At 39.2% G+C, this 25273-nt stretch overlaps 1 protein-coding gene across 4 annotated transcripts in view; it reads left to right on the forward strand.

Moving 5' to 3' along the window:
- Positions 1-25273, forward strand: part of LOC140917371 (glypican-5-like) — a 609804-nt gene that overhangs the window by 363683 nt on the left and 220848 nt on the right. For all 4 annotated transcript variants that reach the window (XM_073360049.1, XM_073360046.1, XM_073360047.1 and 1 more), the window contains one exon: positions 13644-13764. In XM_073360049.1, the coding sequence (XP_073216150.1) occupies positions 13644-13764 (121 nt within the window). The remainder of the gene's footprint in view (positions 1-13643; positions 13765-25273) is intronic.

The raw sequence follows: 25273 nt of genomic DNA on the forward strand, positions 1-25273 counted from the left end.
AAATCCCCCCTGTAAAATCAGGATGGTAGATATCTTACAGGGTAATTAGATTCAAAAACATAGAGAACCCCTCTAGGCAGAACCTTAAGTTACAAAAAAGATACACAGACAGAAATAGTTATTCTATTCAGCACAATTCTTTTCTCAGCCATTTAAAGAAATCATAATCTAACACATACCTAGCTAGATTACTTACTAAAAGTTCTAAGACTCCATTCCTGTTCTGTCCCTGGCCAAGACGACTACAGACAGACACAGACCCTTTTTTTCTCTCCCTCCTCCCAGCTTTTGAAAGTATCTTGTCTCCTCATTGGTCATTTTGGTCAGGTGCCAGTGAGGTTACCTTTAGCTTCTTAACCCTTTACAGGTGAGAGGAGCTTTCCCCTGGCCAGGAGGGATTTCAAAGGGGTTTACCCTTCCCTTTATATTTATGACAGAGCCAGAGCTCCAAGTCAGTGCATCATCCTTCCATTTTGTATCACACTTGTATCCTGACCCCATTATTTTGGTTTTGGCGCATTAAATGTGTATATGGAAGTATCAGAAATCATTTTCAGTCCCCTTGAAAGGGCCATATAACTTTAAATGGAAGATGCATTCCAACTGAAGTTGTTCTAAGCAAATACATTCCTTCACTCAACACAATACAACCTGCTTGGTTAACATCTACAGTTCTCTTTGGCAATCTACCTGGCAGCAGTTTTTCACATACCTAGAAGAAGATAAGCCAGTATTTTCAGTCTCAATTGGCATTATTAAGGGCACATCTCAAGCATTTTTCAGATGCATTTCATAGCTCAGATCAATGCACTATCAATATGCTCCTAGTAAAACCAATTAATTGATTTGGCGGATGGTAGAATACTTGGTGGATAGTAGAATACTTGGTTTGCTTTAATCAGTCTGCATACAGAATGTCTTTAGAAGGTGGTGTCATCAAACCACTCAAGTCTATCTGCCAACCTGCCCTTATGCCAATATTTGGGAGGCCTTCCATTATAAACTAGATTGTAAAAGGTCCCTTGAGTTCTACATGAAGTGGACAAAGATAATTAAAAAGGATATTTAGTTTTGTGTTCCTTTTGACACCATCAACCCAGTCCTGTCAAAGAACATTAGCAAGCTGTATTTCTCCTTGCATTTCCCATTGTTATTATTGGGTAAGGCAATTTTGTGAAAGTCAAAGCCTATTATAGCAGTTCTGCCAGAGACAGTATCCACCAAGTCATTTCTGCCTCATGAGATCTGTAGAGCAACCGCATGTGCCTCACTCACTTTTATTTTCATTTACTAGATGTGGTTCCCTAGACATTGCATTATGAGCTGAATCTAGAATTGGGCTGTTTGTGCTGCAGTCTCTCAGGCATATCACTTAAATTCAAAGTTCTCTTTTTTTTAAATATAATTATTTAATAAATGTTGCTCTTAAAGAATATTTTCAAGGGTTTGTGCCTAGTTGTGTTAAATATTTAGCCCATGTTAAGATTTCCTTTGGTGCCCACTGGTCTGAATATCTTATCACACACTCTACTTTTACTCCCGGAATAACTCCACTGATTTCAGTAAAAAGAAAAGGAGTACTTGTGGCACCTTCGAGACTAACCAATTTATTTGAGCATGAGCTTTCGTGAGCTACAGCTCACTTCATCGGATGCATCTGATGAAGTGAGCTGTAGCTCATGAAAGCTCATGCTCAAATAAATTGGTTAGTCTCGAAGGTGCCACAAGTACTCCTTTTCTTTTTGCGAATACAGACTAACACGGCTGTTACTCTGAAACTGATTTCAGTGTAATTATGACTGATTCACAAGGGTATAACAGAGAGAATTGGGGCCAGAGGGCTTGGTCTTCTATATACTCCTCTAGCACTGGTGTCAGGGATGATATTCTAGTCCTTTTCCTCCAGAGAAAGTGTAAATACCTAATTAGAGTATCCACCATTCTTTTTATTTTATATTTCATAATTTTGCAGGTCCTCAGCAGCATGCTAGGTACCTTGCCAAACAAATGAAAAAAATACATTCCCTGCCCTGAACAGTGCCGCCTAGACTCAACATGACACAGTGAAAGTCATAAACAGACAGCAAGTGTGTCCACACTAGGCTAACAGATGGTAATGAATACATAGTAAAATCCTAGCATGGACAAGGCAGTTGTAGTTTTAATATGTAACGAGTTAACACCTTTTTCTTGGTCAAGTCTGCCAAAGGGGAGGTAGGGAAGGACAGAGTAGGGGAAACTGCAACTCTGGCAAGATCTGGAGGGTGAGTACAAATCCTGAAGGTACCATTAAGTTTTACCGTGTTACCACCTTTCCATGCCTATTAATTCTCTTAGGCGGGATGGCAAATGTGAGCTTTAAAAAAGGGATTTGAACACACTGAGAGTGGCAGCTCTACAGAAAGGTTTAGGGAAGGCCATCCTAACACTAAGGAGTAAAATAATATGTATGAAAGCATGAGAGTTTTCTGACATGAAGGCGTAAAAAGGGTATGGGGCTGGCATCATTACCACAGCAGAGAGGGCTGGGTTGCACCCTGCTCTGAAATGCAATCAGGCTGCATAATGTAGGGCCTTGGGGAAAAAAAGAACAGGGCTTTTTGAGCTTGCAGTGCAGTGGAGAGACAATGAAATGGCTTGAAGGTGGAGGTGCCGTGCACAGATCCACACCCACTCACTTGAGAACTGAGGCATGTTAGGCTAGCTCACTTAGTACCATAAGCCACAAGGAGGCTGTGGAATGTGGTTTATTCCTTTCCATGCACACACAATGGCTACTGTGACATTCTAAAAATGTCTGGCACTTTTCAGCCTCACAAGTGCCATGTACCAGTATGTGTACAAACTAAGACCATGAATCTTCGCAGGAAGGTCTCTCTAGAGAACTACTTTGCCAGCTAATTATTGGAATTATTGGACTCTTCTCATTGCAAGTTTCGTATTACAAAGGTGGATGTCCTTTCATTTTTACACTGGCATAAATCAGGTAGATCTTAATTTTAAGTCAGTGGAGTTACACTGGTGTAAGTGAGAGGAGAACCAGGCCCAACTAATAAAATGTACAGTCTGAAGATCTAAAAAAAATTTACTTTAGCAAGGATTTGTATTATGGGAAGTGTTAGAGTTTGGCAAAAGAGAATAGGTTGGTTAAATATATACAAACTGGTGCATTATTTTATATCTGTTTGCTGGATCACAGACAACAAATTTATCAAGATGTTTTTATTATTTTTGAATAAATGTTTATTGAACGTTGCATCTTAATGAAAGGCGATACAGCTACTTGCTAAGTGTCAGTAGATTAATCATTCCTCTCTTGGAGACTTCTCAGTTGCCTTGCACAATGACTCACTAATCCAGATAATAAAGAACTGGGACAGATCTTTTCACAAATAAAAAAATATAACACAAGGCAAAAAAAGTACATACTAGGTTTCACTGGGTAATGTTATTGATGGAATTGCTATTGGATGAAGCACAGTTCTGTCAGTCACAGTCATGAATCTGTCATTCCAAAGGGATCACTGGGGGGCCACCAGTTGGTAGAGTCATCCTGTGGATGAGTAGATGGTAGCCAAGGAACTGGTGTTTTAGAAATTGATACAACATTAAGCAAAAGGTCTTCATTGCGACTCCATGAAGTTGGTTGGTGAGCAGCCAGTAGAATACTATGATCACCATCCAGGTGCTATAAAACTCCTCTCCATTTGGTATTCATGCCCATTTTTCAAAGGCAAGCATTCAGGGTTGTTAAGACATAAGTTGATAAGGCTGAAGGCTTATTTCAATCCACTCTTTAGCAATACAGTTTTCTTGCTATTGAGCATATGGTACTGTTTACCAACTTCATGACATCTGCCTGGGAAAAAATCATTCATTATACTGCCCTATGGGTCATAAGGCCAGATGTGCTGAGATTTGCATTGATAAAACACAGAAGAGATGGTTAAAATGATGAATTTGGGGCATAACATAATGGTGTGGGTTAATGGTTAAGGGTAATTGTATTTTAGGCTAGTCACAGGAGAAATGACAGGGAAATGAGTGAGGGAATTTGTTCAGAATATTAGCTGTCTATATTCAAATTGAAGGAGTATAGGGAATAAACAGGAAAAACGAAGTATTAGTACACAAGCTACATTATAACTTAATTTGCATCACAGAGACTTGGTGGGATAAGTCTCATGAATGGAATATTGTTATAGATGGGTATAGCTTGTTCAGGAAGGACAGGGTAAAATGGGAGGAGGGGTGCATTATACATCAAGAATATATACACTTGTTCTGAGGGCCAGAAAAAGGTAGGAGGCAGACCAGCTGGGAAACTCTGGGTAAAGGTAAAAGTTAGGAGTGATGTAGGAGAGGGTCTATTATAGACCATGACATCAGGAAGAGGAGGCGGAGGTGGCATTTCTAGAACAAATGACAGACATATCCAAAACACAAGACCTGATAGTAATGAGGAACTTTACTCAGACATCTGCTGGAAAACTAATATGGTAAAACACAAAATTTCCAATACATTCTTGGAACATATAGGAGACAACATTTTGTTCCAGAAAGTGGAAGAAATAACCAGCCATTTTAGACTTGATTCTTACCATGAGGAAGGAATTGGTAACAAATCTGAAGGTGGAAGGCAATTGAGGTGAAGGTGATCATGAAACGATAGATTTCATGATCCTAAGGAAAGGAAGGAGTTAGAGCAGTAGAAGAAGGACAATAGACTTCAAAAACACAGACTTTAACACACTCAGATACCTGCTAGGTAAGGTGCCATGGGAAGAAAATCTAAGGGGAAAAGGATTCAAGGAGAGCTGGCAGTTTCTCAAGGATATGTGATTAAAGGCACACCTGCAAACTATTCCAATGCAAAAGAAAGAAAGAATAGTAAGAGGTCAAGATGGCTCCATCAGGACCTCAAAATCAAAAAGGTATCCTGTAAAAAAAAAAAAAAAAAAAGTGGCGACATGGACAAATTGGTAAGAAGAGTACAAAAGAATAGCACAAACATCCAGGAAAAAAATCGGAAGGGCTAATGCACAAAATGAGTTACTCCTAGCAAGGGACATAAAAGGCAAGAACAAGAGGTCCCTTAAATAAATTAGGAGCAAGAGAAAGGTGAAGGAAAATGTAGGTCTTCTACTTAGCGGGTAAGCCTATAACTGATGGCATCAAGAAAGCTGAACTGTTTAATGCCTAGTTTGGTTCAGTCTTCACTAAGAAAGGTTAATGGTGACTAGATACTCAATAGTAACAACAAGGGGGAAGGAATGCAAGCCAAAGTAGGGAAATATCAGGTTAAACAATATTTAGATAAGTTAGATACGTATTCAAGTCAGCAAAGTCTTATGAAATTCATTGTAGGGCATTTAAGGAACTAGCTGGAGCAATCTTGAAAATTTTGCTATTAGCTTTGAGAACTCTTGGGGGATGGGTGAAGTCCCAGAAGACTAGAGAATGGCAAACATAGTACCTATCTTTAAAAGGGGAGCAAAGAGACCCATGGAATTATAGACCACTCAGTCTAACTTAAATAGTGGGAAAGATACTGGAACAAATTGTTAAACAATCAATTTGTAAGTAGCTGAGGACAAAAAGGTTATAGGGAGTAGCCAGCTTTTATTTGTCAAGAACAAATCATGCCAAATCAACCTGCATTCCTTCTTTGACAGGGTTACAGGCCTGGTGGTTAGGGGGAAGCAGTAGATGTGATGTACCTTGATTTTAGTAAGGCTTTTGACACACTCCCACATGACATTCTCATAAGCAAACTAGGGCAATGTGGTCAAGATGAAATTACTATAAGGTGGGTGCAGTGCATGATTGGTTGAAAGACCAAACTCAAAGAGTAGTTACCAATGGTTTGCTATCAAACCGGGGTATGGGGGGGGAGGCGTATCTAGTGCAGTCCCACAGGGTCAGTCCTGGGCCCAGTACTGTTCAATATTTTCTTTAATGAGTTGGATAGAGGAGTGGGGAGTATGCTTATAAATTTGCAGATGACACCAGGCTGGGAGAGGTTGCAAGCACTTTGGAGGACAAGCTTAGAATTCAATTGACCTTGACAAATTGGAGAAGTCAATAAAGACAAGTGCAAACTACTTCACTTAGGAAGGAAAAATCAAATGCCCAACTGCAGAACTACTTTTGAGAAGAAAATGAGGGCTCAGAATTTCAACGTGGTTAAAGCAGTGGTTCTCAACCTGGGGTACGTGTACCCATGGGGTTATGTAGAGGTCTTCCAGGGGTACATCAACTTATGTAGATATTTGCCTAGTTTTATAACAGACTACATAAAATGCACTACCGAAGTCAGTACAAACTAAAATTTCATATAGACGATCACTTGTTTTATATTGCTCTATATACGATACACTGAAATGTAAATACAATATTTATATTCCAATTGATTTATTGTATAATTGTGATTAAAAATGAGAGTAAGCAATTTTTCAGTAATAGTGTGACGTGACACTTTTGTACTTTTATGTCTGATTTCGTAAGCAAGTAGTTTTTAAGTGAGGTGAAACTTGGGCATATGCAAGACAAATCAGACTCCTGAAAGGGGTACAGTAGTCTGGAAATGTTGAAAGCCACTGGCCTAAAGAATATAGACATCCAATTTCCACCATAAATTAATAAGAATTGGGCCCCTGAATACTATAAGCAGCTTTGAAAGTCCTAACATAGATAGTTTACATCAACTTCTGAGGTTTAGATATATTTAGCCAGATCCTCACACAGAGTAAAATAGGATTAAAGTCAACAGAACTACACTGATTTACATCAGATGAGTTCAGTGTATTCCTTGAAAAGACCTTGCTATAATATCAAGTATGCAGTACACTAATATTATTTTTAAAAGAAATTGAGAAATTCAGTGTACGAGACCATGCATATGAATTTTGGTGGGGTTTTCATGTTGCTCTCTAATCCCCACTTTGAGTATATGCGGAAGCTGACTTCCTTATTCAGACTGAGTTCATTCAGGCTGGTCATCTGAGTTCAGAGTTTCTTTCTGATCCTGGGAAGAGCATAGACCATTAGCCACCGCAGATCAGAGCACTGGGGAGCTTAATGGCATATAGTGGCCCTGCTCAGAGTAATAGCATCCTGAGGGAAATGGAGCCATGGAAATGGTCTCCCAGCTGGACACTGATCAATAATACATGGAACTGCTGCCTGTAAAAGCTTTGATCAGATGCTTGTAACCAAACTGGTACTGTCTCCTGTAGGGAACAGGGAAGGGAATGGTGTGATAATGCCACCCCCATTTCCTAGTCTCATGTGGCTAAATAGCATTACTACTGTATCTAATGCAGCTCCTGCAGCTATCTGTCTGGCATCTTTCAGTTTTAAGGTTTGTTCTCTGAACTCTGTAGCTATCTAAAGAGCCAGTGGAAACACTGGGTTCGTTTTGGACATTGTATAGGCAGCACTTTTCATCTCCTTTTTTCTTCAGTAGTTTGGGAGCATCTTATATTTTGTCTCCTTTCCGATGACAAATGAAAAATAATACAGTGTTTCAAAATCACTGGTATAGTTCTGACTTTGAAAAGAACTTCTAAAGCCAAAATCTTTTTTCAAAAATAAGGAAAGAAATGTACATTTATGTTCAAAATATTATCCATGCCAGTGTCTAGGCAACAGTTTGCTTCTGACCCATTTCAAGCTTAGGATAATTTTGTGAGCTAAAAATCACCTAAACTGTATTTCTGGAAAGCTGTTAAGATTTTATTAAATAACGTTTTTAGCTTTTCCCAGTAGATCAGTCAAATAATGTTACTATTAAACTCACAGTTTTGAAACCGATTAGTAATTCTTCCTGTATTTGCTATTCATTGCATGCTAGCAGAATGGTTAGTTCAAAATTGCTGCATATAGGTGATGTTTTTATACACATCTCCTGGTCTTTTTGACCTGTAGGTTGTTGATAAAGACATTTCAGGGTCTAGTATGAATAAAGTACTAAAGGAAATAGGGCGTGTTTTTTTAATAATTAGAGTAATTAACCATTGGAACAACAAGAGTCATGGTGGATTCTCCATCACTGACAATTTTTAAATCAAGATTGGAAGTTTTTCTAAAAGATCTGCTCTAGGAATTATTTTTGGGTAAGTTCTTTGGCCTGTATTACACAGGAGGTCAGACTAGATTATCACAATGGTCCCTTCTGGCCTTGGAATCTATGAATCACTGGCATTAGCAATTCTGCACTACTATTTTTCAGTTAGATTACAGATTATTAGATAAAGTCAACCAATTTCTGACGGTTCTTAATGTACATTCTCAGTAATTCAGTAATTGTGTTGTCAGCACAAAAAAAATGTGTTACATAGTGCAAAGAAGTAAACAAATCAAATTACCTTTCAGGAAATGTATGTTGTTTGTTCCAAGGTATATCAGACCTGGTGCAGAGCCAGCAGGTTAATTCTATGCTTACAGGATAGGAGTTCAAGTCAGATAGATGTGTAGCTGCCTCCTGGAACAATCCTGATCTCCAATTGTAGTCCTCCCTCCTCAGTGGCTCTGTGACTCACCTTGGGTTGTTAGCTTGCCTTCTCTCCGTTATGTTTGACAGCATACATAGAGAAGTTAGATAAAAATACACAATACTCTTGCTGGAAAGTTTGTTACGAATTATACCCGATAGGTCACGCACAGGAACTGCTGCGAATTATACCCGATAGGTCACGCACAGGAACTGCTGCGAATTATACCCGATAGGTCATGCACAGTTTGAGTCTAGGCTGAGGCACACGAACAAAGTCCACAACTGCAGAGTTTCCAAAGATACTAAGTTCATTACGCTCGAGCGTGGTGCCCCCCTGCTAACTAGGAGGGGACCCCGAATGCAGGTTATACAGAGATTATATATCTTTTAGCAAAGCATGTTGCCCTCGTGCATCGGAAACTTTAGCCAATAGACAAACCCTTTTTTAATTTATTATTTATTTTTGCTAAGTGCATTTTTTGTGCTAAACCATTATTTTAACTACACAACATGGTCCTTTTTTATTAGGATGGGAGGCTTACATCAAGGCCAGGAGGCAGGGAGTTAGGAACAGACAAAGAACAGAAACCGGGAGTCGAGACAGGCTGGAAACAAGCGGGGGGTTTTCACAGGAATGCAGTATGTAAGGAACACTCCTCCTGGTGCATGATGTGTTTGCTTTTAGACAATGGTGGGCCCCAAACCAAAATGGAGTCACATATGCTAACTTTTCCTTAACAGGTTGCAATGTAACACTGTTGAGAACAATATTGCACAAGAACCGAGAGAGAGACAGCAAGTTGCTCCTTAAAACAGAGGCACAATTCAACCCACAGCATTCTAGGCTGGTGCTCTGCACTCTGGCTCTGATCACACGCATTTCTACTTAGCCTCTTCACCTGCAAGCAGGTCCAGAAAACCCCTTACAAGTTCAAGTGATCGTTTATCATGTTAACATGGTTTTCAATACCCTTCATTCTCCTTCCCCTCAAGAGCAACTGAGGGGCCATATCTTCTCTTATTGCTGGAACCCACCACCCTACAGCAAATGGACTGGACTCAGTCCATACTCTCTGGACTGAGACTCTCTGGACTCAGTGTTGTTGTAGCCTTGTCAGTCCCAGGATAAGAGAGACAGAAGGTGGGTGAAATAAAATCTTTTACTGGACCAACTTCTCTGGGTGAGAGACAAGAATTCACAGCTCTTCTTCAGGTCAGATGTGTGTAAGCTTGAAAACTTGTCTCTCTCACCAGCAGAAGTTGGCCCAATAAAAGATATTACCTCACCCACCTTGTCTCTCTGGACTCAGTTTGTTAGAGAAGTGTTCTATATGTAAATAGTTAATGGATGAGATCCCAGTAAGTGGCACCCAAGAAGATGGACTAAAGTTCTTGGGTTTTCTAGGACCAATAATTATTGTGCTCTGGAAATGGCTTCCTCTGGCTGCACTTAGCAGCTCCTGTCACAGTTCATATGTCTGGGCAGTCCCAGCCACATCCGGGGTCTGCAGTTGGCTGCCCAGGCATGTGAGTCATGCTGTTTGTACGGCCCCTGTAGACTATTCATGTCTCAAGCACATGAGTAAGCAGACCCTTGAGGTCCTGCGTGTCCTAACCCTCTCTGTAGCTTCCAGAGGGCAGTTGGCTATAGGTGTAATGGCACAAATATGAACATAATTAACATACAAATAAATAGCTCTAGAAGATAGAGCCACCAGATTTGATATATGCTTTCCCTGACATCCCAAGATTAGATGATGGGAAATGACAAAATGGGAAATGACTGCCTAGGAAGGAGTACTGTGGAAAGGGATCTGGCGGTCATAGTGGATCACAAGCTAAATACGAGTCAGCAGTGTAACACTGTTGCAAAAAAAGCAAACATCCTTCTGGGATGTATTAGCAGGAGTATTGTAAGCAAGACACAAGAAGTAATTCTTCCGCTATACTCCGCGCTGATTAGGCCTGAACTGGAGTATTGTGTTCAGTTCTGGGCACCACATTTCAGGAGATATGTGGACAAACTGGAGAAAGTTCAGAGAAGAGTGACAAAAATTATTAAAAGTCTAGAAAACATGATCTATGAGGGAAGATTGAAAAAAGTGGGTTTGTTTAGTCTGGAGAAGAGAAGACTGAGAGAGGACATGATAACAGTTTTCAAGTACATAAAAGGTTGTTACAAGGAGGAAGGAGAAGAATTGTTCCCGTTAACCTCTGAGGATAGGAGAAGAGGCAATGGGCTTAAATTGCAGCAAGGGCGGTTTAGGTTGGACATAAGGAAAAACTTCCTAACTGTAAGGGTAGTTAAGCACTGGAATAAATTGCCTAGGGAGGTTGTGGAATCTCCATCACTGGGTATTCTTAAGAGCAGGTTGGACAAACAACTGTCAGGTATGGTCTAGATAATACATAGTCCTGCCGTAAGTGCAGGGGACTGGACTAGATGACCTCTCGAGGTCCCTTCCAGTTCTATGATTCTATGATATCTAAATATCAAACACTAACAATGACTTGGGCAGCAGACTGATTTGAACATTGTCTTGGAGTATAGGGCCTCAGTCCTGCAAACACTTACATGCTTATATTTAAGCGCACAAATAGCCCCACTGATCTGAATGGACTTTGGATTCAACCAAATATAGATAATGAAAGTTATGCCATTTTTCTTGATCTAAATTAAGTAAAAGAGTGTGCCCATTTAGCAACAAGCAGTATAATAACACTGCGTGAGATTTGTACCTCCAGGCATTGGAATCCCTCAGGGGATCATTGGCATGGAAAATGAATGAGGCTCAATGGATGGGGTGGATAAAGGCATTGCTTTTGGTTGGATCATATTTACACAAAATCTGTATAATGCTGCTGAAAAGCATTGAATGGAGGCTTGTGATTTGCAGAGTTAAAACAATTTCATTTGCAGGCAGAAAAAAAGCTTTTTTACATTCTTTATCATTGTGATGCCCTGAATATCTGGAGAAACTTTGATAGCTATAGCAAGTGATAAAAAGCATAGAGCAATGAGAATAGGTAGCAAAGCATTCCCTTGCCTTGTGCTGCTGTTTATGGAGATAGTTTGTGATGGGAAGATGCTCAGACAAAGGAATGCACGTGGAGAATTGTAGAATTGTAGAACAGTTTGATGGAGGCTATAAATTGATGTCCATAACTAAATTCCTCCTGTACTGCAACAGAATGATCCTAAACAGCTGCATCAAATACCTTTTCTGTGTCTAATACTAGGATACAGGCTGCTATTGGTTGAGTATTTTAACATGACAAATGTTTTGTTTTTCTAAATTTCCATTATTTTGCACACTTTATTCTTCCCTGCTCTCATTCATGATTGTCATCTTTCCTTTCTCTGCGAGGTTAAAGTCATTGATAATTTTCCTTAACTGACCATGCCACCTCCTCTAGTCTTCACCAGAATTTTAAGCAGACCCTTGAACTCAAATGTTAAACGGCAGTATGTAATGTTTTTACTGTCAGGTTTACTTGAAGTCTAACTTTATTCATCTTGTTTGGTTTTAATTAAGACAGGACAAACATCCTAGTAAAAGTCCAATTATAATTTGCAATTCTGTTAGTCACTGAGAGAAAAGATAATTTATGCTGGCATTTTCAAAGGATATTAGGTGCCCGGCTCTAATTGAAAGCCAATACAAGTTGAATGCCTAATTCTCTTAGCCCCCTGTGAAAGCCCGATCCTAAGTTTTCCAGTCTTAAAAAGCTATCAAGGGAAGATTGCTGACAGACTGAAAGAACATCTGAGTTATCATGTAGAGCAATGCTTCTCAAGCTATCTGATGTGGGGGACCGGCAGTTTTTTTCCCAATGTGCATGCAGACTGGCAGCCAATGGCTCGCGGACTGGCAGCGGTCCGCGGACCACCACTTTGAGTAGCCACAGCTACATTCTCTACATCAGTGCTAAGGAGACAATTGTAACAGGACCTTTCTCTTTGAGTTCCAATTTGGAAGAATGCAACCTCCTTCTGCTTGAGTTTACAAAGGTGTACATTTGGCATGATGATTCACAGTTCCCAAGCAGATATGGATACATAGGGGAAGCCAGTTGTTGAGTGACCTTCCCCATCAGTCCCAATGCCTAACTGGGCCATGAATATTTCCTTGTCCAGTTTTGCTGCAGGAGGTGCAGGGAAATCAAAGTAGTTTGCACAGAATCCCCAGAAGCATGGGGCCCCAGTTTGTTCCTTGTAATTAAGGATGCAAAAACAAGAACTACAGCAATGACTGAATGATTAGTCTGTCTGTGTCTATAACTTTGTCCATGGTGATAGGATGAGGATGCTGATGGAGGCAGGCATTTACTGTGTGAGAACAGCTGATGTTTTTCAGATCCAAAGGTCTAAGGTGAGATTGCCCAGAGCCGGGCCCTACGTATGTATATATCTGAACTGCTCCTAACAAAGTCATAATGACAAAAATAATGCATGACTGAGATGAAGACCGCTGATGTATCAGATTATGCTGCTAGAAGGAGTTCTCACAGTACATCTAAGGCTGAAGCCTAGCAGGCAATCGGATCTTCTGAGTTGCTGACCTCTCCTGAGAAGCCTCATTTCACTGAGTAGAACATTCCCCTGCTGATCGAGAAAATGTACAGTGTTGCCGACTCTTGCGATTTTACTGCAAGTCTTGCGATATTTGGTGTCTTCCTGAAAGCCCCAGGATCCCAGTGATTATGTGAAAATCTCAAATTTGATTTTTAAAGCAAGTTTCCAGTCCTTAGAGTTGTGCAGAAAAGCTTGAAGCATAAACCTGAAAGTTTCAAACACCAAAATACAAATAAGAAACCTGAAATGTTGTTTTGTTTTGTTTTGTTTTTTTTAAATCTCTCATGATCTTTTTGGGGGCTGACTTGTGATATTGGAAGGGTTGGAGTTGATAATACTGCAAGAAATCATGTCATTTTATGCAGATTTGGGGTGATGAAAGAATTGTTTGCACTAATTACACTATTTACAACCATGTTTGCTTTGTAATATGTTTATTGACCCTGACTCATTACGGAAAATCTGTGCATGTTCATTATTCTAATGAAAATAATCTGTAAAATGTTACCCTCTCATTTTCAGTGTAAATATTTTCTCTCTGATTGATCTTTTGTTTCTTTTTTTTTTTAGTTACACCAGCAGAGTTGTTTCCAATGGACTTAAGGCACAAATTAATAACCCAGAATTGAAAGTCAAAGGATTAGACCCTCTCATCAGTCATTTAATTGACAGACTTCATCATTTTAACCAGGTAAGTAAGTCTCTCATTTAAAAGTTTTTCCACATTGGGTCTTAGAAGGGATCTGAAAGTAAAAACACTGGGATATATTGTATGCTATACTGAAGCACAGAACCAAAAGAACAGCACAGTGGAATGGTGGTAAACTGGTGTATAAACTACTTTTGTGCCTTGGGAGCTGGTCTAATTTATGGCACCCTTCCCACAGCTGTCAATGGCCTGCTCTGCAATCCAGAATTCCTGTAGTGCTGAGGACTGGGGAGATGCCTCCTTATCTGCAGCCCCATTCATTACACAGGGGCCTGTGACAAGTGTGAAGTTGCCTATGCCATCCTGTGGTGTTCCTAGGCTGGTGGAATTTTCCTCCAGCCTGGAGCAGACTTGTTTGCTGCCAGAGTGGATCCCCAAATCCGTGGTGACTGAATTCCATAGAATACCGTAGTCAGGATACAGAGTTTGACTAGGTCAATTAACCTCGTGTGCAACTTTCAAAATGTTTCCTTGCCTGAGTGTGATTTCTAACCTTTCCAGCCATAAAAGGAAAGATGATCTGCCAATAGCTTTACCAGAAACATGATTAACCTAGTCTGCATAAACTTTCAGCTCATGCTTCCTTGGTTGTGGTTGCTGTCCAACCTGAACTGCTGTGTTTCGGTGCTGAATCCATCATGATTCTATTGTACTATTTCTTCAGCACAACTCTTTGCAAGTTGCAGAAATAGCGTCAGTCTAAATGAGCTAGAGCTAACAGATTTAACAACAATTGATTTTCATTTAAAGTAGACGTGTTTTCTTGTCCAGTTGAAAGAATATTTACAGCTTGGGTCTTCAAAGTCTGCAGTGTTTACACATGAACTCTTCCCTAATTTTTCACCATAAGAGAGTGGTATAGCACGAGACTGAAAATAGGCAGTTTATGGGCAATGGTTATTGGACCTGACCTCATCTGCTCTGGAAGGTATGGAAGAGAAAGTAATCTGCACCAGATAATGTACTAGAGTGAATTATTTTCTTCCTGGGTCTGGGAGGAAGCAAGGAACTGAGTAGCTATGACTCTGTGTCATAAGTTGGTCCTGTATTGCTCCTTCCCCAGGATTTGTGGCAAATCCACAATCTAGCCATCAATTAGTACTGCTATTAAATTTAAGCTGGTTCTAATATTTATCTAGGCTGAAGATTTAGGGATTCTTTGTATTATGCTGTTTGATTTAACTTGCCATTGGGAATTATAACTTCCAGAAGGATGTGGTATTTAATATTGCAGTGAAATAAGTTTTATTAAGCTAGATTGGGTAAAGTGAGTATTCATTATTTATTGGCTTTTGCATGTTATCAAATAGTGTTAATTTACTTTATAAATAGTAATTATAATTGATCTGTGTAATAGTTTTCTATAAACTCTGACAATCAAATGTAATTAGAAATAGATTGTCTGTCTGAATGTCTGTATAACCACTATGCTGGTCACGCAGCTCTGACCCCAGCAGCCTGTCAGCAAACACCAGCCATGCTCTGGCTTCCAGCAGCCTTGGTTACTACTTGCAAAGTAATCCCAATACACCGCCAGTCCTAGATTTCCCCCGCGCTGTGCAGCTCTTTCAGGTCCATTGCCCCTTTAAGGAGATCAACATAGAAACATAAAATCGTAGGATTGGAAGAGACCTCGGGAGGTCATCTGGTTCAGTCCCCTACATTCATGACAGGAGTAAGTATTATCTGCACCATCCCTGACAGGTGTTTGTCTAACCTGCTCTTAAAAATCTCTAATGATGAAGATTCTACAACCTCCCTAAGCAATTTATTTCAGTGCTTAACCACCCTGACCATTAGACTAAACAAACCCAGTTTTTTTTCAATCTTTCCTAATAGGTCATGTTTTCTAGACCTTTAATCATTTTTGTCTCTCTTCTCTGGACTCTCTCCAGTTGTCCACATCCTTTCTGAAATGTGACACCCAGAACTGGACACAGTACTCCAGTTGAGACCTAATCAGTGCAGAGTAGAGCGAAAGAATTACTTCTTGTGTCTTGCTTACAACACTCCTGCTAATACATCAGAAGGATGTTTGCTTTTTTTTGCAACAGTGTTAAATTGTTCACTCCTATTTAGCTTGAGATTCACTATGACCCCCCAGATCCCTTTCCGCAGTGCTCCTTCCTAGGCAGCCATTTCCCATTTTATATGAGTGCAACTGATTTTTCCTTTCTAAGTGGGGTACTTTGCATTTGTCCCAACTGAATTTCATCCTATTTACTTCAGACCATTTCTCCAGTTTGTCCAGATCATTTTGAATTGTAATCCACCAAAGTACCTGCAACCCCTCCCAGTGTGGTATTGTCGACAAACTTTATAACTGTACTCTCTATGCCATTATCTAAATCATTGATGAAGATATTGACCAGAACCAGACTCAGAACTGATCCCTGCAGGACCCCACTCATCATGCCCTTCCAGTTTCACTGTGAACCAGTGATAACTACTCTCTGTAAATGATTTTCCAACCATTTATGCACCCACCTTATAATAGCTCCATCAAGGTTGTATTTCCCTAGTTGGTTTATGAGAAAGTCATGGAAGACAGTATCAAAACCCTTACAAAATTCAAGACATACCACATTTACCCCCCCACCTCCTGCCCCTCCCACCACAAGGCTTGTTACCCTGTCAAAGAAAGCTGTAAGATTGTTATGACAAGATTTCTTGGCAAATCCATGCTGATTGTCACTTATCTTATTGTCTTCCAGGTGTGTGCAAATTGATTGCTTAATTATTTGCTCCATTATCTTTCCGGGTACCGAAGTTAAGCTGACTGATCTATAATTCCCCAGGATGTCCTTATTTCCCCTTTTTATAGATTGGCACTATATTTGTCCTTTTCCAGTCCTCTGGAATCTCTCCCATCTTCCATGACTTTTCAGAGATGATCGCTAGTGGCTCAGATATCTCCTCAGTCAGCTCCTTGAGTATTCTAGGATGTATTTAGGCCCTGGTGACTTGAAGACATGTAACTTGTCTAAGTAATTTTTAACTTGTTCTTTCCCTATTTTAGCCTCTGATCCTTTCTCATTTTCACTGGAATTCATTATGTTAGATGTCCAATTTCACTAACCTTTTTTGTGAAAACTGAAACAAAAAATCATTTAGCATTTCTGCCATTTCCTGTTATTGTGTAATGGGCCTACCCTGTCCTTGGTCTTCCTCTTGCTTCTAATGTATTTGTAGAATGTTTTCTTGTTACCCTTTGTCTCTAGCTAGTTTAATCTCATTTTGTGCCCTGGCCTTTCTAATTTTGTCCCTACATACTTGTGTTATTTATTTATATTCATCCTTTGTAATTTTACCTAGTTTCCATTTTTTGTAGGACTCCTTTTTGAGTTTCAGATCATTGAAGATTTCCTGGGTGGTCTCTTGCCATTCTTCTGATCTTTCTTATACGTTGGGATAGTTTGCTCTTGTGCCCTTAATAATGTCTCTTTGAAAAACTGCCAACTCTCTTGAACTGTTTTTCCCCTTGGACTTGCTTCCCATGGCATCCGACCCACCAACTCCCTGAGTTTGCTGAAGTCTGCCTGCTTGAAATCCACTATCTTTATTGTGCTCTTTTCCCTCCTACCATTCATTAGAATCATGAACTCTACCATTTCATGATCACTTTCACCTAAGCTGCCTTCCACTTTCAAATTCTCAACCGGTTCCTCCCTATTTGGCAAAATCAAATCTAGATCAGCCTCTTCACCTTCTGAAATAAGGTGCCTTAAATGGAGTTACCCAAACAATTCACAGCTCTGGATTAGTTTTAATTAAAGAACAAAATAAATGTATTTAACTCCAAAGAGAGATGTTAAGAGAATACAAGTAATGAGTCATTAAAGTCAGAAATGGTTACAAAAGAAATAAAGATAAAACATTTTCTAAATTTAACAAGTTAGACTTGCTTCAAGGTAAAGTTTTACCACAGGTTCCCAATATCATTGCTAACCAACTTTCAGGTCAGGATCTGCTCCCAGAGTCTATAGGCTGTTTTTTTTTTCTCTCCTTAGGTGGAAAAAGAGAGAGATGGATAGAGAGAGATACTTGAGGTGCTTTTGTCCTACTTTAATAGTTCAGTCACCCTTTGAAATATATTTTCCTGAGAGTTACCCATAAATAAAGTGCCTTTCAGCTGTGAGGCTTGAGACATGAGACTGTGAAAGAGATTTCATGCTGTTTTCTTGAATATGGATGTTTTCTTGTCTCCTGTCTTCCCTCTTGTTTCAGGACCCTGTTTACAACTTATATGTGAATTGAGGTAAACATACATTCCTTTGTTTAGGAGCTGCTTGACCAGTCCTGCCTAATCAGGGCTACGTGGGTTTGAACATGTGTCACCAACATCATGCAGGGAAAATTCATAACTTCACATATAACGTTTTCCCATGGTATTACTAACCAGCAAGTTACTCAATTTCAAATGATACCTCACAAGGCATATTTTGTACAAAGATTATTACAGTGGTGTATAGGGTGTGAATATAAGGGTGCATTCAGTCACACAGGTGAATTGAATTTAAAGAATAATAATTCTCTTTTATTTCCCCCCTAGATAATATAAAGGGTGGAATTTAAAATATGTGACAAATAATGTCTTATTTTTGTTTATTCTTAACTATTTGAAATTTGCTACTTGCTGTGTGTAGTAACTTCAGGCTTTCTTTACAGAATGGATTCTGGAGAAGGATGGGGTTCAGAGGGTAAAGGGGGGTAAGGAGGAATGTGTTTTCTCATGAGTGATTTGAAACAATGACACTAGTAAGCGAGCATCTCTTTGACTGATGTTGCTTAACTGTAGAAACATAAGTCCCTCCCTGGAAGGGAGAGAAACATGGATTTTAAGAGTGCCAAAGAAGCTGACTGTGAGTCTGAAGGATCAGTTAGGGATGTAGGGGAGAGAGAATAAGCTCTGACATGTAAGACCTAAATTGGGCAATGAAGGAGATTTTTACCCTCTATAAAGGAAGAAAAAGTAGATTGAATCTGCTGACCAAGTGATGCCCACGGTCACCAGTGGAGTTGAGGCGCTAAAGTCCCTGACCTAAACAGCATCACATAGAGATTTGCCTCGGTGCTGTGTCAAAAGTCCGTGTTCATGCAGAATGTCTGGACGTCTATCTATAACTCTCTGATTCTGCTCTGTTAAGGTGCAATTTTTTAACAGTGAGGGTAATCAACCATTGGAACAACTACCCAAGAATTGTGGTGGATTTTTCATAAGTGGAAATATTTAAATCAAGAGAGGATTGTAAAAGATATGCTGTAGTTGAAATAAGAATTAATTCAGGGAAGTTCTGTGGGCTGTGTTATGTAGTGGGGTCTGGGGTGGCGGGGGAGGTCACACTAGATGATCAAGGTGGTCTCTTCTGGCCTTAAATTCTCACACTCTGAACAGCTGAGGATCTTTTGTGTAAAGTAGTTATTCCTTTGTGTAACTTCGTGAGGGGTGATTTTACCTCCAAAGCTAAAGAGGCGGCCAGTATTAATATCCTCTTGGTTCCTAAACCCTTCATGTTTGGTATCAGTCAGGAATGGAAGCTGGGCTCATTGTAAAACTACAGTGGTTGGTATTTCTCAGCTGGTACTTCACAAACAATCTGTACTGTACAACTTGTTCACTTGTAACATGCATGTAGGGTGAAATCCTGCCCACACTGAAGTCAAGGGAAGCTTGTCCATTGTCTTCAGGTGGAGCGAGTATTTCACCCCTAATATTTTTCAATATCAAATAGATTTGCAAATAAAACTGGCTCACAAATGCTTCTCAGAACCAAGATTCACTAAATTTTGCATTCGGCCCATTCTATTGTTTGCATCACTGACATATATATTTTAATACTCTTTACTCCAGTTATAGAAGCCGCCTCACATATCAACAGAATTATTAATTGAGTTACAATCGCAAAATCCTTATTACTCTTGATAATGCACAAGCATCAGATCAGATGGACTCCCAGGTTGATTTTGAAGAAATAGCAGTGAGAAATAACATGTTTTCTACTCTTTTTTTTTTAAACAAAGTTGGTGTGATCTGGGATTCACTGAGAAATGATAAATATGAAATCCCACACTGCCTCTTTTTAGAGGCACTTTTCAGCAAATAGCCATGCTTAGGTATTTTTAATGTATTTTTTCATTTGCCAAGTTCAAACATGACAGACTTTGAGACTGAGGTTAGAAATCCTAAAGGATCAATTACATTGGAAATTTGATGAGAATGTTAGGAAACTGACAAAGCATTTACTGCAGGCATTCTCTAAGATTATATGTTCTCCAATTTAACTCTCCACTCTTTGTCACACTTGTGTGTAATAAAACATAACCTATGTCCTCTGACATTTCTGAGACTACAAAGATTGTAAGTGTTGCCAGGAAAAGACGTGAATATTCAAAAGTCTGGTCCTAATTCAGCAAGGCAATGGGACTTATATGCACAGGTTAACTAAGAAATGCATAGACTGCAAATGAGACAATTTTAGCAAAGATTGAAGTAATGGCACTGAAAGATTTGTTACAAGTACTGTGAGCCAGCAATAGTTGAATCTTCAAAATGGATTAAATCAGGTTAAGTATAGGACAATTCAGTAAATTAGCTTACCTAGTGCTTAACTGAAATGTAGGTACTGTATATGCAACATTTTCAGGCTGATATAAAATTGACCACCTAAGCATATGTGTTCTGAGACTTTTTCTATTATAAATAAGTGTAGAATTGCATGGCAGGCTGAAGATTGTGGAATTTACTCCCACAGAAACTGAGGGTGACATAACAAACCTCATCACTTTCAGATCCAAATATAAACTACAGAGGAAATGATATACAGAAACTATATGCATGCAAATCTCACTGGTAGTTTCATAAATACTAGCAGGAAATGTACATCGCCAGTGAGAGCTAAAGACAGACTTAATGAAGTCTAACATCTATTCTTTAAAGTTCTCATAACATCAGGAAGCTTGAAAGAGATTATGTGACTTTTTCTGTTTATTCTTTTTATGCTCATTTTCACTACTACCACAGGGGGTAATGATGGCTGATCTCTCACTCCAGAAAAACCAATAGGTGGATTACCAAATTACCTAATCAATTTTGCATAGTCGTTTCCCCACACACACACCTTCTCCTCCCCTCCTTCTGTTTTGTTTTTATAGTGTGCATCTTAATTATATCTATAGACAGTTTCTTTCCCCCCCATAGCCACCCTCCCATGCTGGGAGTCAGACATCTCTCTCTTTATGGGATGGAAACTTAATGCTCCCAGCCCTGAGATAATGTATGGCCCTTTTCCATAACCCACTTGAAATGAAGAGATTCATCTCCGCATTTAGCACAATCCAGCCCGCTGAGAGACAAAGACCCCAGGATCACATGTAATTTTCAGTTTCTCAAGAAATATACAGGCACAAGTATAATTAATATTTCATAACACATACTTGAGGAATCCGATCTTGTCATATCTGTCACAGAAAAGATGCCACCATCGATTTGACCCCAGTATAAAAAAAGTCTAGCTGTAATTTAGCACTCTTTGGTTTCTTTGTGAAAGCAAGCACGTTTCTGTCATATACAGTTCTTGGTGAGGCATCTTTGTTTTCATTGCTTTTGGCTTTTCTAATGTATTGTTACATTGCCTTGTCAATCAAAGATGAGACAAAGTGCCCTGCATTCTGTTGTTGGATACCTTTGACTACCCCAAAGGAATTGTCTTTAAACACTCTTTCTCTGTTAAGCAGTGCATTGTATAGCAGTGCTGCCTTGAAGTGGAAGACTTTAGGCTAAGTGATGGCACTTCACTGTAAAATACTGCCCATATATGAGCAGTAATGCCTGTAGATTTCAGATGAGAGTACTCACTGTTTAGCTTTCAGTTTTACTTAGGACCTTATATTTAACTCAATTGCTCCAGTTGGAAGAGAAAATAAAATCACAGGAAACCTGCTGCATACATTGGGTTGGGGCCACACAGGGACCTATCCATACAACATAGTTATGTTCCTCTCTGAGGGCATTGTGAGCTACTGCTGCCCTGAGAAGAGTAATTCCCTAGGCCAATTTGGAGCATCTGTTTTTACAACTTATGAATTATGCTCAGACTCCACAGGCTTAAAACTAGAGCTGAGAAAATTATCATTTTTGGATTCAGTGGCCAAACCAAAAAAACACTCCAAAAATTTGATTAGTTTCAAACCAGAACTGATTTTTTATCCAGTTTTCCCTCACAGAAACACGACACTAAAAAAAAAAAAATAATTTGGGTCAAACAAAACAGATTCAAAAACATTTTCTAATAAAAATATTGATTCAAAAGCACATTTTGAATCAACATTTCATTTTGAAATGACACAGTTCATTTAGAGACCAAATGTTAACACTCCCCAACTGGGATTTTTCCATACCTCAGGTAGGATACAAATGGGCTACAGGTGGGAGACCCAACAATGGTAGGAGACAGTGTTACTGCGGTCCTGCAATGGACAGAACATGGAGAGATTTAGATCATCAGGAATGAGGAACTGGCCCCAGGCCCCCTGCAGATCTCTGCCTTCCATAAGAACTGGTGGTCCTGACCATTGTTCTCTGCTACACGTCCAGCCCACCTCAGAGGTAGAAAAGCAGCTGACCATGGGTTGAATTCCTCCTTTAGTGAGTCCTCCTTTTTGTGGTTTTTAATGTCAGAAGGGGGTGTCTTTATTCTCTGACAGCCTGAACCCAACTTGTCAAATTTTTAATCACTATGATATCTATATTCATGATTTCTGCTGCTGTATGTCTCCCCTGACCGTTACAGCTACTTTAAACAATTGAGCTATGCTGTATGAAAATGACCTATCTTCATTTTATCATTAATGAATTTCAACAAAAAGTATTATCTGTGACCCTCCTTTTCTGGAGGCATTGAATGTAATCATTAGAAATACAGAAAGCCAGCAGCTTTGTTCAGCAAACAATATCTGGTCTTCTTTGAAATGAACAAAAATGATTATGTAGATTTAGAAATATACTATTACAGATTCTTATGCAACTTCAGTGCACTGTGTACCAGGAAGAAGGAAACTATAAGAAGGAATTTTTATATAAAAGAAGGGATGGTTTGCCCCATAACTGCTATTTCAACACTTTATATGGGACCCAGTCTTCCCCTGTTGATGTTAATGGATGTCTTTCCACTGGTTCATTAGGACTTGGATTGATTCATAATTATGGTTTGTAAATCTGATAGCTCTACATCAAAACCATAGGTTTCCATATATCTCTCTGGAGATGTAACAGTAGAAGGTTTTAGTGATAGTCATGTGTGCTGATCCCTTTTGCTGATGTTATTATATTACTAAAACCATTTATTAGAAGTCCATCATCATGGTATCTGGATGCCTTGCAAGTTTTAAGTTGAGACAATCAGCATCTCACTAATAGAGACTATCCTGCCTGCTGCTTTGCCAGTCAGGTAGGAAACCAGGAGTTAATCAATTGTGAAGACTTGTGCAATCGAGGTGCTTCTGGTGACTAGGTTTAATAGTGACACTTTAATAGTGACTAGGTTTGCACTTAGTTTGTAGTGCCACAGAGAGGAAATTCTAAGTATGTATTTTGCTTTTAACTTCCTTTCTATGTAACCAAAGTTTAGGGCTGCTGAAGCGAAATTCCCATTGTGTTCATTCTCATGCATTTAAGAGAGAATTTTATTTTCCTTTTTCCCACGAGTCCATAAAAAAGGAGTCCATATTGAACTGAGTTTTGATGGTTATTTGTTTGAGTAATTTAATTATTGATGCCCTTTAAAAGACGTTAATCTCTCCAGATGAGAGGCAGAAAACTGGGAATGTGGCAGCCTATTTATTCATCAAAGGCATTGTCAAGGCTTGTGTCTTTTCTGTTTGGGCACAGCAGCAAACAACTTTAAAAGTACAAGCCACCGTAGCTTTTAAAGAAGTCCAAATTAGCTAGAATAAGTTGGAAATGTTGCTGGTTTTAAATGTATTAAGATTGCTGTGTGTACAGTATTTTGGTATAACCAACAGTCTCTACGGGGATCACCACTCCCACTCCAAAACCTGTGCAGGGGGTCATGAAGGGAGGAAAACTCCATGAGAAGTAACCCTGAAGTAATTCAAAAGTAAAACCCCCAAAAAAGTGGTCAGTGTACATGACTACCACTGAAACCTCCTAATGTTGTGTCTCCAGGGGTATCCATCAAGGAGACACTCTCTAGAAATGTCAGCAGTTTGCCTTCCAAATCCAGATTTGTCACATTCCCTTTGAATCTTGATTAGTCTTCTAGGGACAAGAGCCGTTCACATGGTTGTGCACAGATAGTATCCAATAGTATCCAAATTCACCAAGGAGCTGAAATAGTGACATTAATTAATTAATTAGACCAGTGTAAACCCCTATGCAGGCACAGAATGTGACTTCTACAGGTGTAGCTAAATTTAGAATGTACAAAAATAAGCTACACCAGTGCAGCCCATCCCATCAATTGAGTGAAACTGGTGCAAATTTTCTTAAAGTAAACAGACCTCAGAAGACATGATTAGTAAAAACATAGTTGAATTGTGTGGAGATTTATTTAATCTCTTTTTCATGTCCCACTCGTGCAGTTATAATTGGTTACTTTTTAAGCTTTTTCTAAACATTTTCAAAGGTTGTCCAGTTTTTCCCCCCAGAGATGTGCTCAGTTGCAAAAACACCCCTGGAGCAAAATTTTAGGGAGAGTATCTGATAACATTATAATTTACTATTAATTTAGGACCTGAGCCAACAGGTATTCACAACTCCCACTGAAATCAATGAAGTTTTGTTTACTTTAGGACTGCAGCTTCAAGGCCACTGTTTTTTGTAAAATGTATTGACTTGAGATATAATTACACAGGTAATTATGAATTAGGAACATTCTTCAGAATTAAAATAGCATAAAGATTTACCAGAGACAGAGATCATGTAAAATGCTGACTCAATTAAACACAAATAAAACGGTTAAATAAGACAACTCTGAATCTCTACTAAATCCTACATATCTTATGTGTTGTCAAATATATAATGCTAAAATGCCCATTTATTATTCATATGTGGTGTCTTAGAGTATAGTATACCATTTGTCTCAAGTATTATCAAGAAATTATTTGCCCAGATGGGTCATTGTGTATGTTTTGTTTTGTTTTTGTTCATTATGGAAAATTAATTGTAAATCAAAATCACATACTGGCTTATTGCAGTGACTTGAGCCAAATGAGGAAAAAATACTACTGTTTCCATTTATAGCTGAGCCGAAACATTTCATGTGTGAGAAACACAGAAAAGGAATATCTCATCCTTTAAAGAGACAGTCTGCCCTAGGATGTGAATGTGTGGCACTAGTCAACACTAATTAGCTGGATCCTGAGCTGCTGTTAGTTGGCATAGCTCTATTGAAATGAATTGTGTATCTTGTGTGATGAGTGGAAGAGGAGAGGGAGGGGCAGGTTTCAGAAGGGATCTAATTTGTTGTGTCAC

This window comes from Lepidochelys kempii, chromosome 9 (genome assembly GCF_965140265.1).
Source record: "Lepidochelys kempii isolate rLepKem1 chromosome 9, rLepKem1.hap2, whole genome shotgun sequence".
In the NCBI taxonomy this organism is placed as follows: Eukaryota; Metazoa; Chordata; order Testudines; family Cheloniidae; genus Lepidochelys; species Lepidochelys kempii.